At 37.9% G+C, this 16,514-nt stretch overlaps 1 protein-coding gene across 8 annotated transcripts in view; it reads left to right on the top strand.

Moving 5' to 3' along the window:
* Positions 1–16,514, top strand: part of RNF111 (ring finger protein 111) — an 89,345-nt gene that overhangs the window by 52,582 nt on the left and 20,249 nt on the right. For all 8 annotated transcript variants that reach the window (XM_032864835.1, XM_032864836.1, XM_032864834.1 and 5 more), the window contains 3 exons: positions 957–1,083; positions 5,055–5,218; positions 8,670–8,864. In XM_032864835.1, the coding sequence (XP_032720726.1) occupies positions 957–1,083; positions 5,055–5,218; positions 8,670–8,864 (486 nt within the window). The remainder of the gene's footprint in view (positions 1–956; positions 1,084–5,054; positions 5,219–8,669; positions 8,865–16,514) is intronic.

Genomic DNA, 16,514 nt, shown 5'->3' with positions numbered 1-16,514 from the left:
TTCAGGCTGAATAATATTCCATTGTATGAATATACATTTTGTTTATCTGTTCATCCATTGATGGACATTTGTGTTGTTTTCACCTCTTGGCTATGACCATGGATGTGTAATGTCTCCTTGAGACAAAATGTGAATTTTAAAGTATGAAAGTTATACCTCAGAGAAGCTGTTTAAAAAAAAAAATAGAATTACTCTGATATAAGAATCTTTGTCAAGGGGGATAAATAGATGGCATATAACCTAAAACATGTAAGAATATTTAAGGGAGTTATCAAAATTTAATGGGGGGAAAGAAAGGATTTTTCATTAGATGGTTTGGGAATAACTAGTTAGCCATAGAGAGACAGGATCAGATTCTATTTATAATCTTACCTAATGCTATAAATAAAAATTAGTTCTAGATGAAGTAAATAATTAATGAAACACATTGAACCAAATACTTGTTATCTATTCACCCAATAAGGATGTTCTTTCCAAACTTAGAAAAATTTAGAAAAGAACAAATACCAAAAAAAGACAGATTTCATAGCTTAAAGCCAAAAATTACTTTATCTTTCTTAAAAGAATACAAAAACCAGAAACTCTTGAGTAAAATATACTGCAAATATAGTATCTTCATTTTAGATACTAAAGGGTTATTATGGGATGTAAGTATATAAGATCTTAATACCTTTAGATATTACAGGATTTATATTTCTGTATGAGATCATACAAATAAATATGGAAACCACTAGAAGTTATAAAGAACAAAAATCATAAAAGAAGAAGTAAACATGAAGATACAGATCAAGAGAGTAAGTACTATTTTCACTATGTGTGTTTAGCTCTGTTTTTTTAAAAAAAAACTTCGATTTGACAGGTAAGATTTTTACTTTTATAATGAATTTCATAGCCTTCAAAGTAAAAAAATATTTGTATTTCAGTTAGTTTAAAATGCTTTTCCTTTCTGTTTCCAGGAAGTATCGATGAAGATGTTGTGGTGATAGAAGCTTCCTCCACTCCCCAGGTCACTGCCAATGAAGAAATTAATGTTACCTCAACCGACAGTGAGGTGGAGATTGTAACAGTTGGGGAAAGCTATCGGTATGATTTTAATTCCTAGTTGTGTATGTGAATTTTTTTTTTTTTTTAAGATTTTATTTGAGAGAGAGTGAGTAAGCGAGCAAGTGGGGGAAGAGAGAGGGGGAGGGAGAAGCAGGATCTGTACCAAGCATTGAACCTCATGAGGGGCTTGACTTTCCCAGGACTCCGAGATCATGACCTGAGCTGCTGAAATCCTGAATCAGAGGCTTTTTTTTTTTAAAGGTTTTATTTACTTATTTGACAGAGAGAGAGAGAGAGAGACAGCAAGAGAGGGAGCACAAGCAGGAGGAGTGAGAGAGGGAGAATGCAAGGCTGGATCCCAGGAATCCGGACCTAAGCTGAAGGCAGATGCTTAACGACTAAGCCATCCACGTGCCCCTATGTCAAGTTTTAAATATAAATATTTAAACATATTTGTGCTGTGGATATTTACATTCTTTTAATTTGCGGGGGGGCCCCATTTGAGCACATACCAGATAAGTGTTTTTCAAACCAGGTTGCATTAGACTCACCTGGGAAGATTATAAAGTAAAGATAAAATTGATCCCTGGATCATATCCCAGGTGAGCAGAACCAGAATCTTGGGGGTCAGTATTGTTTTTAAGCATTGCAAGTGTACAATAAGAGTTAAGAGTTATTGTAGATAAAGAGTAATTTTACTTAGTGCTTTCCAAATTTTTGTTTTATGATTCAGAGAGTTCATGAACTTCTTTGAAATTTAGATATGAATAAAACATAAATATTGGAGATAGCACTAAAATTGAAAGTGTTGAAAAATATTAAGGAGTATTGATGTTGAAGTATTCTTTTTTGTTATAATCTGTTTGAAGATCTCATTGATACCATTGAAGTTTATGCTATTATAATAGGGCAACCTGGTATGGAACATATTTTTACAATGTTGTCCTTCACTCAGTGTTTTCATCTAAGCCCTGTATTAAAAATGAATGAAAGATTCTCGTTTCTTTTGAAAAGTAACTGGAAATGCTCTTTTGTGTGTCACTTTGACCAAAAACTTTAAAAAGAGGGGAAGAAGTGGGGGGAAACCCTAACAGTATTTATCTTGTGCTTTAGATGATTACAGATAAGGGTGAGAGAAGCAGTGAAGTGCTCCTCTATTCCATTTGGTATACCAAACTAATCTGTGGATGAACCTTAATTTTTGTGTTAGAATGAATTGAGAAATACATTTGCGCATGGTGTTTTAATTTGTGTTACTTTAAATTTTTTTTTACTTTGGAAGCATGTTATAAACCATATTTAAAATGTGCTTTTCCATTTGTACTTTCCCACTGGAATGCAGCTCTTAATGGCATGGAAGAGAGCACTCTGTAATGTATCTGTTAGTTTTAAGTTTTACATGATTTTCCTAGGCTCTGAGGAAAATTGATACTCCATGGTAGGTGCCCCAGTTATCCTGTGACTGCATTAGTGCTTGGTACAACACTGACTCAGTTTTTATGAGCTGAGCTACAAGGGTTGCTGAAATGAAGGACCTGTCTTTGTGAAACTGGAGATCTTTTTTGTCTTGGGGGTGCTTCATGTTCAAGCAGATGTGTTTACTATAGTAATGGATAGTAATCTTAAAAACATACGGTGCTCATGACCCATATTTATTTTCCTTATTATTACATGGAATATTAACTTTGTCACTATTTAGCTGGCTCTTGGGCTTTCCTCTCTAAGGGAGAATGCACCCTGGGGTGCGTGGCTTGCTCTGTTGGTGGAGTGTTGCAACTTTGACCTTGGGGCTGTGGGCTCCACATTGGGTGTTGAGATTGCTTAAAAATCTTAAAAAAAAAAAAAAAAAAAAAGATTTTTTTTTTTTTTTTTTTTTTTTTTTAAGAGAGAATGCATCTGTGTTTCAGTTTCTTTAGTTTCAGGATTTGACAGTTGCTACTAATCATAGGAACGGCTATGGTCTGTGTGAAACTGTTCCTCATATGCCAGGTTTTTTGTTCAGCGTAATACTTGGAACTACAGCACCCTTGCAGGTTTCATGAACAGCGAAGTGGACCAGACACTTTCTGCAACCGTTGAGAGCTTCCCAGACATAAGAGACTATTCAGTCTTACTATAGGATCTTGGTTTCTCAAGAATTTTAAATAGTGATCTCTCTCCACACCAAAACCATTTCATCCTGAACATTTGTTTACTATCATGCCTTGGGCCACAAAATTCTTGGGGGAATGCAGTGTCTCTCTCTTTTTTTTTTTTTTTTTTTTGCTGTGTCTCTGTAATTAACCTTTATACTCCTATTTACTTGAGAATTTCATTTTAGAATTTGAGCTTCTTTCTAAATTCTTAGGCTCTACACTTCCTGAGGTCATTTTCAGTCTGGTTCTTTTCTGAGTGGTTGAGCTCACATCCCTGGTAATTGCCTATTCATTGATTTTGTTCACTCTTTCCATACATGCTAACAATGAGCTTCTTTTCTTTTTCTTTTTTTAAGAAAGATTTTATTTGACAGAGATCACAAGAGAGGCAGGCAGGGGTGGGGGGAGTTGACTCCCTGCTGAGCAGAGAGCCGATGCGGGGCTCATTTCCAGGACCCTGAGACCGTGACCCAAGCTGAAGGCAGAGGCTTAACCTACTGAGCCACCCAGGCACCCTCGCCTTTTTTTCCTTAAAGTTTATTTTTTTTAGTCATCTCTATACCCAGTGTGGGGCTTGAACTCACCACCCTGAGATCCAGAGTCACATGTTCTTCCAACTGAGCCAGCCAGGCACCCCTAAATAATAAGCTTCTAAGCATTTTACATTCAGTTTGGGCAAGAGGAAAAACCAACTTCATAAGCCCCATCTCTCTATTTTTTTTAAGATGTTATTTATTTACTGAGCAGAGAGACTAAAACATGGGGCGCAATCCTCGGACCCTGGGATCAGAACCTGAGCTGAAGACAGGTGCTTAACTCATTAACCACTCAGGCGCCCAAGCCCCACCTTTCTAAAACAGACATATTTTTCTCCTGGATCCTTAGGACTTCATATTCTATATAATGTCCCTCTGTACCCTCAGTTCAGGTTATTACAGTGAATCCTTAAAAATTATTTAAAATAAAATATATACCTATAGATAATTTTGTATAGTGTAGCACCACAATAAACAATGATGACGTAAGTGTTAGGTGTTGAGGGTTTGTGGTTACATGCTTTAAAAGCATAAAGTGGCTCAAACAAGTGAAGTGTCTTACGACTACCAAACTAATAAACTAGCTGCAACTATTCTTACCTCTCCTGATCCCAGGAAATCTCTGGGGCCTCGAATGTTTTTTAGGACGATACCAAAAAATTATCTTTGTTTAGGCCTCTTAAAATCATGATTTGCAAATCCAGTCTGGACTAAACATAGAAGATCATGTGGGTTATTTAATGTTTAGGGTGTTGATTTTTTTTTTTTTAAGATTTTATTTATTTATTTGATAGAGATTACAAGTAGTCAGAGAGGCAGGCAGGGAGAGAGGAGGAAGCAGTCTCCCCTCTGAGCAGAGAGCCTGATGGGGAGCTTGATCCCAGGACCCTGAGACCATGACCGGAGCAGAAGGCAGGGGCTTTAACCCACTGAGCCACCCAGGCACCCCAAGGGTGTTGATATTTTTGTTAGTTTTGCCTATGGTGAATAATTTGAGGTATTAAAGAAAATGTAAATACATGATTACAGCCCAGGTGTGTGTTCAAAATAACCATTGAAAAAAGAGCAGCATTCTTCTTTTTTTTAAGATTTATTTATTTATTTTAGAGAGAGAGAGCGTGTGGGTCCACAGTGGGAGAGGGAGAGTCTTTTTTTTTTTTTTTTTTTTAAAGATTTTATTTATATGAGAGAGCGAGCATGAGCAGGGAGGAGAGGGAAAGGGACAACCAGACCTCCCTGCTAAGTGTGGAGCCCAACCAGAAAGGCTTATGATTTCTTGGGTAACTAAAAATTTTGTTCTTTCTTCATATTAACTAATTTAATATTGATGTCATTTAAGGTCTCGTTCAACTCTTGGACACTCCAGATCTCATTGGAGCCAAGGTTCAAATTCTCATACAAGTCGGCCACAGGAGCCACGGAACCGTAGTAGGATTTCTACTGTTATACAACCTTTGAGGCAAAATGCAGCAGAAGTTGTGGACCTTACTGTTGATGAAGATGGTAAGTTGGGTTAGTAACAGTATAGAATTATTAAAAGAATTAATAAAATCAGATATCTTTGAAACTCATAATGAAAGTCCTACTACTGCTTCCTGGTAACATTGTTAAATGGACAGTTATCAGATAGCCCAATTATTTATTTTTTTTTTTTAGGGATTTTATTTATTTATTTGAGAGGATGAGAGAGAGAGAGCATGAGGGATAGAAGGTCTGAGGGAGAAGCCGACTTCCCACTGAGCAGGAAGCCTGATGTGGGACTCCATCCTGGGACTCCAGGATCATGACCTGAGCTGAAGGCAGTCGTTTAACCAGCTGAGCCACCCAGGCACCCACATATCCCAATCTTATTTTTCAGTTGATAGAACAGCCTCAGTTTGTAACTTGTGCCTAAAATTCTTTCTATTTCATTGCTCGGTAGTTATTTTTTTAGGGGGGGGGACTTTTTTTTTTTTTCTTAAAGATTTTATTTACTTATTTGAGAGAGAGAGAAGGCACGAGAAGGGGAGGGTCAGAGAGAGAGGTAGACTCCCTGTTGAGCAGGGAACCCGATGCAGGACTCCATCCCGGGACTGCAGGATCATGACCTGAGCCGAAGGCAGTTGTTCAACTGAGCCAGCCAGGCGCCCTACTTTTTTTTCTTAAAGATTTTATTTATATATTACAGAGAGGAGAGAGAGAGAACATGAGCAGGGATGGGGTAGAGGGAGGGGGAGAAGTAGACTTTCCATTGAGCAGGGAGCCTGATGTGGGGCTCGATCTCAGGATCCTGGGGTCATGACCTGAACCGAAGGCAGTCGTTTAACCTACTGAGCGGCCACCCAGGTGCCTGGAAAAAAAAGAAAAAAACTTTTATAAGTGGTAGTTTGACCTACCCTAGACTTACCTATTACTTTCATTTATAATATTATTGTCATACTTTAAATTTGCTATAAAAAATAGAAATGACACTTTTAAAATGCAACAGAAAAGCAATTTAACTTGAATTTATATGGTAAATATTGGTTATTTGCAGTGTCGAAATTTGGGGCACCTGGGTGGCTCAGTTGGTTGTGACTGACTCTTAATATCAGCTCAGGTCTCAATCTCATGGTCATGAGTTCAAGCCCCGTGTTGGGATCCATGCCTACTTAAAAAAGAAAGAAATGTGATAGTTAATGTTATCCTCTGATATTACTGGTACCTTTTGTGCTGTTCAGCTTTAGTGTTTTTCTTTCAGCTTATAACTCCATCCAAGCAACTAAGAAAAGAAAGCTAGAGTTGTAAAGTAGAGATTAGTGAAAGTGGTAGCATGTATGAGTATGTGAATACAGATGTTAGTTTCCCCACTTACTAAAAATTGCCTTCAGGTATTAGTTACATCTTAGAAGGAAATGGTCTATCATAATTTCTTTAAAGGAAGATGAGGAGCCATAAGTGAGTTTGTTAGCTATAAATTGGAGCAATAAGGTCTGTAGAGTTATAGGCCTTGTGCAACCAGCTCTTCTATGGATTGTTTGCAGCTTGGATGATCATAACTTTCAGAGTATCAATATTTTGGAATTAAGATGTTCATAAAGAGATAATTTATTCCCATTGTCTACATTTTATTCAACCATGTCTCAGTTTTTATTTTGAAGCACCATAAATTATCTGTAAGACAGTGATTAATATATTAGGGATTAATTAGAGATTCCTCAGAGTTAATTAATTTAGGATTACTGCTTTGGAAACTGTTTTCCCCTGTGACATCTATCAGCCAATAATTAGGAAAAGGTTACAGAGTAGTCTTTTAACCCACTGGAATTAGTTCAACCAGAATACTTTAGTAAGGTTGTAAATGTCCTAGGGATCAGTAGATGCCCCGTCTCTCTGCTACTTTCTCTCAGTGGAAAGCATCTATCTTACTAAAAATAAGTCCAAAATATTAAATATATCAGTTTGACCAATAGTTCTTAAGGGGTGACCATTTTGTGCCCCAGAAGACAGTTGGTAATATCTATAGACATTTTTGGTTCTTACAGTTTTGGGAGACAGCAGACATACTGCTAATGTCTGATGGGTAGATTTCCAGGATGCTGCTGTAAACATCCTACAATGCGCAGGAAAGCCATAACCCTACCCTGATTCCCATCCCTAGCAAAGAATCCCCCTACCCAAAACATCAATAATGCTAAGGCTGAGAAACGGAGATATACCATTTGCTAATAAACAAGAAACGGAGATATACCATTTGCAAATAAACAAGAGGTTCTTCCCTCCGCTTTTTATGTATAAGCAAATACATTTGTTTCAGCGTCCAAAGTACATTGTCCCATGTAGATCAACAGGGACAATTTGTGTTTCTGGAATCAGCTTAGCACACCACATTGTAATCAGTAGTTTGCCCTCTAATTCTATATCACGTTTAAGTGAGTCCCTTTTCTGATCCAGTTGTTGTGACTCTGCTTTGGACATACTCAGTCTCATTTTTTAAACAACTATTTTATAATTAGAGTCTGAAGTAGAAATCGTACATAAGTCAAGGTCTGCCTGAAATTTCTTTTACTTTTTATAAAAATTTTAATTTTTATTAGGATACAATGATGAATATTAATATTTGTAAAAAAATTTTTTTTGAAAACATATGAAGAGGCCTGTAAAAAAGATTAAAACAGTTTTAAAAATTTAAGTGGTCAGGGGCACCTGGGTGGCTCAGTGGGTTAAAGCCTCTGCCTTCGGCTCAGGTCATGATGTCAGGATCCTGGGATCAAGTCCCACATCGGGCTCTCTGCTCAGCAGAGAGCCTGCTTCTTCCTCCCTCTCTGCCTGCTTCTCTGCCTACTTGTGATCTCTGTCTGTCAAATAAATAAATAAAAAATCTTAAAAAAAAAATTTAAGAGGTCACTATAAATAAACCATTATACAGTGTGCTTTATATGTGTGACTTCCGTTCATCCTAACAATAGTTGTGTGAAGAAAATTCTGTACTTTCCCAATGCTACAGATGAGGAAATGGAGAGTGGTTAAGTAACTTATCTGTCACTATAGTGCCAGTGGTGAAATCAGAATTGCTTATCCAAGCAGTCTGACTCTAGAATCCATTCTGTACCAGAGAAAGTGTAATTTGTAATACTGTTCTGATAGCCTGTGACAATGTGTATGAAAATAATATAAAAAGATTTTACTTTCCTTTTCTCATTTTCTTTGTGATAGATCAGAAAATTTATAGAGTTGTTGCCCTGAAATAATCACCTGGATTGTTGGAATATGCATATGTGTTGGATTTTTTTAAATGCAGTAATCATATTTTAGTTCCATGTCATTTTGATGTTGCAAGCTAGCTTTATGAAAGTTTTTTTAATTAGGTATTGTACTTATTAGTTCACATTTTTAAAGTTTGTTTTAATAATTTTAAAAATGTTACCTTGAATTAAGATATAACCTGTCACCTAATACATTTTGAAATCCCAAATAAACATTTTGTGTTTTGTAGAACCTACTGTAGTACCAACCACTTCTGCGAGAATGGAATCACAAACCACAAGCACTTCCATTAACAATTCAAATCCATCTACCTCTGATCAGGCCTCTGATGCTGCTTCCGTTGTCACTGGTAGCCAACCCTCCATAGTGTCAGAGACTTCAGCTACTCTTACAAGCAATAGTATGACTGGTACTTCTATAGGAGGTATGTAATAAAGTTGGGGGGAGGCCTCTTTCATTACTCTTGTTAGAAAAAGTATTGATTTTAAGATTTTAGCTCTATTAGGAAGAGCATATTCTTAGAATAAACTGTGTATGAGCAAAGTAGTCTCTTTAGAATTAAACTTTGATTTCATATTTGAATTTGTGTGCTGAATATTACCAGAGTATCATAGCTCAACTGAAAGAGATCAGCGAGAATTAAATGGCCGATTAGAAATAGAGTAACAAGAGAAAAAAATAGGTAAATCGAACATCAAAATTTAAAACTTTTGTACATCAGAAGACACTGTCAAGTGTCAAGTGAAAAGGCAGCCTACAGAATGGGAGAAAAATACTTTAAAATCATGTATCTGTTAAGGGTCTAGTATCCAGACTATGTAAAGAAGTTTACACAGCTCAACAATAAAAAGATACCCCAGTTTAAAAATGGACCAAGAATTTGCATAGGTATTTTTCCAAAGAAGATGCACAGTTGATCAAGAGGGTCATGAAAATAGCATCATTAGTTATTAGAGAAATGTAAATCAAAATCACAGTGAAGCACTACTTTATCCTTATCCGGCTGTCTGTTATTCAGAAAAACAAAACTATAGAAACAGGAAATCAGAAAATAACTGGTGTTGACAAGAGTGTAGAGGAATTGGAACTCTAATGAACATCTGGTGGGAATGTAAAATGCTGCAGCTGCTATGGAAAACACTTTGGTGGTTCCTCAAAAAGTAAAACCATAGTTACCCTATGACCTACAGTCTCACTCCCAGGTATGTCCCCAAAAGAATTGAAAATGAGGATGGGAATTTTTTAAAAAAATTTGATGATGTCCATTTTCTCAATTTTTCTTTGTTTTTTTTTTTTTTTGCTATCCTATCTAAGAAACAATTTCCTAACCCAGGATCACAAAGAATATACTGTTGTATTTTAAGTGTTTCAGCTCTTACCTCAGATTATTGTTTAAGTTAGCAGGATATCTCTGGTCCTTTTTCCTATCACCTGTTTAACTGAGCATTAAGATAGCCTTTCTCTCCTGGATGATGGCATGGAGATAGGAACTTGCTAAACATTTACTAACTGGGGTATTATAGACGCTGTAGCTCATAGATATCACTATATCATCATTAATAGTGGAACCACCTTATACTTTCTATCATTTTTTACCTTTTTTTTTTAGATTATTTATTTATTTATTTGACAGATGGAGATCACAAGTAGGCAGAGAAGCAGGCAGAGAGAGAGGAGGAAGCAGGCCCCCCCCCTCTGAGCAGAGAGCCCGATGCGGGGCTCAATCCCAAGACCCTGGGATCATGACCTGAGCCGAAGGCAGAGGCTTTAACCCACTGAGCCGCCCAGGCGCCCCATATCATTATTACTTTTTTTTTTTTTTAAGATTTTATTTATTTATTTGACAGAGATCACAAGTAGATGGAGAGGCAGGCAGAGAGAGAGAGAGAGAGAGGGAAGCAGGCTCCCTGCCGAGCAGAGAGCCCGATGTGGGACTCGATCCCAAGACCCCGAGATCATGACCTGAGCCGAAGGTAGCGGCTTAACCCACTGAGCCACCCAGGCGCCCTCATTTTTACTTTTAATAGTATCTTATTTAATTCTTACAATATCCTTATAGCTTACATTGAACAGATTAGGAAATCTTGTGGCTGGATTTGGGTTTCTCTGTTGTGGAAAATTAAGAGGAGAATCCACAGTCCAAGGAGGTTTCCCCAAAGATGTCTTTTTAAAAAAAAAATTTTTATTTATTAAAAGAAATAATAAAGATTTTATTTATTTATTTATTAGATAGACACAGCAAGAGAGGGAACACAAGCGGGGGGAGAGGGAGAAGCAGACCTCCCACCAAGTATGGAAGCCCGATGTGGGGGTCGATCCCAGGACCTTGGGATCATGACCTGAGCCAAAGGCAGATGGCTAACAACTGAGCCATCCAGGTGCCCCCCAAAGCTGTTTTTTCAATACTATATTCTTTGGGGGAAAAAAAAAAAAGGAGAAAAGAAATGGGCAAATTTTTATTTCATTTATCGAGTGTATACTCTTTTCTGAGTACCGTACCTACTGTCTTAAATGTTGTTTTATATATTATCATTTATTCTTAAACTTTGCTTGTTATTTATAATATTCTTCCTACTTCAGAAATGAAGGCATCTGGAAGTTAAATACTTTCGAAGCCAATAATAATCTTTGAGGCAAAGATTTTAACTTTTCTCATTCATTCCTTTCTCTTGGTAGTTTTATGTACTCTATCTTGTCTAGATTTTATGTGACACAGTCCCAACTTTACTTCAATACTGTCTCAAAGCTTTTATTATTATTTTTTGTTTGTTTGTTTGTTTTTTAAGACACTTGTTCACTCAGAATTCACATTTAATACCTAGGGTAGTGACTTCGCTATCTGAATGGTTTTCTCATGATGCTACTTTACCTATATTGAAGACTACCTTTGGGCTAGACTTGCTTGTGTTGTGTTTCTCTAAACTAGGAGAACCTTGTTCCAGGCCAAATTGTTCCTCCATATAAACCTGATAGAAGCACATACAGGTACTTATATGACATCAGGGGCACTTAGTTCTGCTGACTTCATTTCCTGCTAAGACGCTATAGAACATCAGTCTCCTATTTTCTTCACATCCTGTCTTTATTTTGTACCTTCTTGCATATTTCCATCCTTGAATCATGCAAGCCATCTAGCTTCACTCCTATCCAGGTTTTTAGATGGGGCTAGTAAAAATTACAGAACCAAGCAGATTGGTGCCTCATGAATTTATGGTATCTAATCTTGGGCTTTTGGTAATAAGTTGTCATAGTGTGATGTACCTCATTTAATTCCCTTTCTTTCCCCTTAGTGGCTGTTCCATAATTCCCTTATTCTCCTCCAGACATTGATTCCCCCAGGGAAAAGTAAATAAAAAGTAAATGAAGGCTCTCAAGCACTCATAACTTCTAACCCTTCCATGAATACTTTATACCTATCCTTCTCTCCTGACTCTTGGTCTTTTAACTCCTTTCTTTTCTTTCCGCCCCCCCCCCCACTTTTTTAAGATTTTATTTATTTATTTGACAGACAGAGATCACAAGTAGGCAGAGAGGCAGGCAGAGAGAGAGGAAGGGAAGCAGGCTCCCCGTCGAGCAGAGAGCCTGATGCGGGGCTGGATCCCAGGACCCCGGGATCATGACCTGAGCTGAAGGCAGATGCTTTAACCCACTGAGACACCCAGGTACCCCCTTTCCAGTCCCTTTATTCATGATCTACCTCTTGTCCCTTCTTGTCTCCTTGACTTTGCTTTAACAATTATCTTCTCAGTATCTTTGCTTGTTCGTTCCCTTAGTGCGCGTATGTACATTTGTGTTAAGTCTTGTACACTTAAATGGATCTTCTATACCTTAAATTATTCCTTTAACTTGCTTCTGACTCCTGTCAAAATAAATATATTAAAAGTTTGGCAGTAATCTTGTCATCTCTGTTTTCTCCTAGGCCTCTGTTCTTAACCTTTCTCACTGGCCCATCTCATAACTGTGTGTGTTTTCAGCTACCACCAATATGCCAGTGACCTTCGTTTTTGTTTCCAGAGCCCTCTCTTTGTTTTAAATTTTCATATCCAGCTGGCTGTTGGATATCTCTGGACCATTCTGCAGTCACCTCAGACTCAACATGTGCCAAGCAACTCATCATCTATCTGAATTTTCTGTGTGCTTATTGCTTTAACCGTGCATGATACCTTATATATTCATTTATTCCAGTTTTTATTGAGTTTTTATCAGGTACTGTTGTAGGCATTGGGAAGAAAACATAAATTTTCTGCCCTAATAGAACTAACATTCTGGGGGATAATAATAGATAACATCTTTTGAGCTTATAATATTGGTCCATGATTTATATTAACTCTGATTTTTGTAATAACTTAGGAGGCAGATTCTATTACTCTTCTTATTTTATAGGTGAAGTAACTTGCCCATGGTTATATGATAATGGAGCAAGTATTCAAACCTAGGAAGTCTGGCTTGGAGCTATACTTTTCCTTTATGCCTGTACTCTTCCTTTATTTCTCAGTCCTGACACTGTTGTCTTTGTGCTACACAGTTCTTCGTTTGGGGGGCTACCCTGTGTGTTGTAGGATATTTAGCAGCATTACCAGTAGTGCTGCTTCTCCTCCAGGTGTGACAACCAAAGTTATCCCCAGGTGTTGCCAAATGTCCTTTGGGACACAACATTGCCCTGTGTCGAACCCAGTGCTTCTGTTCTAATGTTGGAATCAACATATCTTAAATCTTAATATATCCTAAATTGTTTCTGTACTTGATGATGAGCTCCTTGAGGACTAAAGGTCAAGTTTTCCTCTTCTTAGTACTTAGCTCCATGCATGTCTGTTTTCCCTTGCAAGGTGAATTTATATTTAGTAAGGGCTTATTGAACCACCTACATTGTGCAGTTCTATTTCTGGTTGCCAGAGATAAAACAACAGAGGCAGACAACATCATAAGTTATTTTAAAGGCTATGACTTTTGGGGTGCCTGGGGGGCTTAGTCTGTTAAGCATTTGACTCTTGATCTTAGCTCGGGTCTTGATCTTGGGGTAGTGAGTTCAATTCCCCCATTGAGCTCCAGGCTCAGCACAGAGCCTACTTTAAAAAAAAAAAAAAAAAGAGAAAAAGGCCAGGACTTTTGTTTTCACCATTGTATTTTCTAGTGCCTTTTGTAGATCCTTTACCTTGCCATTATTATGTGTAAGACTTGCCGAATGAGTGAATAGATTTGTGAATACTTCTCAGTAATCCTGCCAGAATTGCAGTGAAAGTACTTCAATCAGTTTTATGTCACTGGGCCGTGGAATTAGTTTTTCTGGTGCAGGTTTGTTATTGTCTCATTTTTAGTGGACACTCTGGGCTCATTCTAATAAAAAGGAAGTGTTTTATTTGCTTGATCAGATCTTTGTATTTCACTTCTAATTGATGGCAGTTTTCCTTGGTCACTAACTCTAGAACAAGAGGAGAGTCCGTTGCCTTTACTTGCCTTTACTTTGGGTTGCTAGTCTGTTTACGCAACAAAGAGGTTCTGCACTCTAGGATTAGAGAGGACAGATTAAACTGTACCTTACGAAGTAGAACTCTAAGGTCAGTTGTCTTTTTGAGGCCATATTGTTAGTGATACGACCTTTTAAATATGTGTTCAGCTGTAAATATAGTAATGTGTTCTCTTCTCTCACTCTCAGTTTTGTATTAGAAATATTTGAAGACAAAGAGGGCAAGTTCTTTCTGAACAAAGAAGTATCATGTCTTTCCCTTCATTCACAGCCTTCTTAGTCCAAGATCTTTTGCTCTGATTACACACTCCTCTCCTACATTTTATTTTATTTTATTTTTTAAAAAGAGAGCACGCATAAGGGCTGGGGAAGGACAGAGGGAGAAGGAAAAGCAGACTCCCTGCTGAGCAGGGAGCCTGATGTGGAACTGGATCTCAGGACTCAGGGATCATGACCTGAGCCAAAGGCAGATGCTTAACTGACTGAGCCACTTAGGCGCCCCCTATCCTACATTTTAGAGTTGCACATAATCCTCAAATAGTTGGATTTGTAAAATTAAAGCATCTAAGCTAGAAGGAACTATGAAGGCCATTTAGTCTACCCACTGAATTGATTTAGTGTTCCAGAGGTTTTTGGTCATTTTTTTGAAGTAACACAATAAATGATACTCATTTATGCAACACTTTGTCCTGGAAGTTGAGATAAAACCCTGAAAATGTTGCCAGAAGTAATGCTACTATAACAGTTATTGCTACAAATATTACAGCATATGGAAAATAATTACTGTTTGAATCAGCATAGCAAAGATAGGCTGTTGATCATAGTCTGTTCCTGATAAGCTAGTTGTAACTTTGTCCAGGTTATTTAAGAAAATTGGAATGCAAATGAATGAAAGTGACATAATTATAGAACTGACTTTGACTCTGCTATAATTTATGTTTTGAAGGTAAACACTTTGCGGTGTCTGGGTGGCTCAGTCTGTTAAGTGTCCACCTCTTGATTTTGCTGAGGTCATGATCTCAGGGTTGTGAGATTGAACCCCATGTCAGGCTCCATGCTCAGTGAGGAGTCTCCAGAAGATTCTCTCTCTTTCTCCTTCCCTCTCCCTCTGCCCATCCCTACTCAAATAAATAAATCAATCTTAAAAAAAGAGAGGGAGGGGCGCCTGGGTGGCTCAGTGGGTTAAGCCTCTGCCTTCGGCTCAGGTCATGATCTCAGGGTCCTGGGATCGAGCCCCGCATCAGGCTCTCTGCTCAGCAGGGAGCCCACTTCTCCCTCTCTGCCTGCCTCTCTGCCTACTTATGATCTCTGTCAAATAAATAAATAAAATCTTTAAAAAAAAAAAAAGGGAGCTTAAAAAAAATAAAAGTAAACACTTTGTCAACTTTTTTGTTGTTGTTGTTACAAGTTACTTATAATATTTAACTTTTCAACTGATGCTAAGAAGGTAGTATTAACTCCAGGAGGCAGTTGGAAATTAGTAAAAATTAGTAATTTTTTTCCGTCCAAGTTCACAGATTCCTGAATTCTATTTCCAAGGTTAAGAACCTTTACAAAAGAATACAAGAAATTTGTCCAAATAAGACAGACTAGGAGCTTGGGGGGAAAAAAACAACATATAGAAATTTAGAATGGAAATACTGCCTAACAGGGTTTAGATCACAGACCTCGCCCTGAGGAGAATGAGGAAAGGCAGGATAGAACATGTATGGGAGGGCAGACTGAGGGAAATTACAGGGAAGTTTGCTGCAATCAGACCTATCAACCAGAGCCTGAAGCACCGCACCCAGATTCATTTATGTGAGCCTGTAAATTCCTTTTATTATTTTAGCCAATTTGGGTTGGATTTTTGTATTTATTTGTGAGTAACTAAAATATTTCTAATCAGTGTATTGGCCCAGAAGAGATTGGCTAGGTTCTGTGATCCAAAAAGGAGCGGGGTATCCCTGGTCTTGGTTACTCTTGAAATAGGGCTGGAATAGTGGTGCTCTAGAATCCTAAGCGTTCTGAGGAGATGGCTCAGGTATTAGGTGCAGAAGTGGGGAAGGGGAAAGGACAGGCCTCTGGGCCCTTCACTCTTCCTTTTTTTTTTAAGTTTTTACTTATTTGTGAGAGAGAGAGCAGGCATGAGCACGGGGTGGGTCAGAGGGAGAGGGACAAGCTGACTCCCTGCTGAGCAGGGAACTCAATATGGGGCTCAGTCCCAGAACCCTGGGATCATGACCTGAGCTAAAGACAGATGCTTATCTGACTGAACTACCTAGGCACTCCTCCACTGTTCTAATTTTTATATTTTACGTAAACATAAAATATTTTTTTAAGATTGTATTTTTAAGTAATCTCTATACTCAACATGGGGCTCAGACTCAACCCTGAGATCAAGAATTGCTCGTTCCAACCGACAGGGCCATTTAAAGGTCATGGTAGGGGCGCCTGGTGGCTCACTTGGAAGAGCATGTGACTCTTGATCTCAGGTCATGAGTTCAAGCCCTGTGTTGTGTGTAGAGATTACTTAAATAAATAAAACTTAAAAATCTACAAAAAAAACCACCATCATGATAAATATGAGTCACCTGAGGAATTTAGGCTTTCAGAGAAATCCCAGTGAAG

This window comes from Lontra canadensis, unplaced genomic scaffold (assembly GCF_010015895.1).
Source record: "Lontra canadensis isolate GAN:19392208 unplaced genomic scaffold, GSC_riverotter_1.0 scaffold28, whole genome shotgun sequence".
NCBI classification, from domain to species: domain Eukaryota; kingdom Metazoa; phylum Chordata; class Mammalia; order Carnivora; family Mustelidae; genus Lontra; species Lontra canadensis.
Note: the sequence above shows the minus strand (reverse complement) of the source record. Positions and strands in the feature narration are given on the sequence as shown.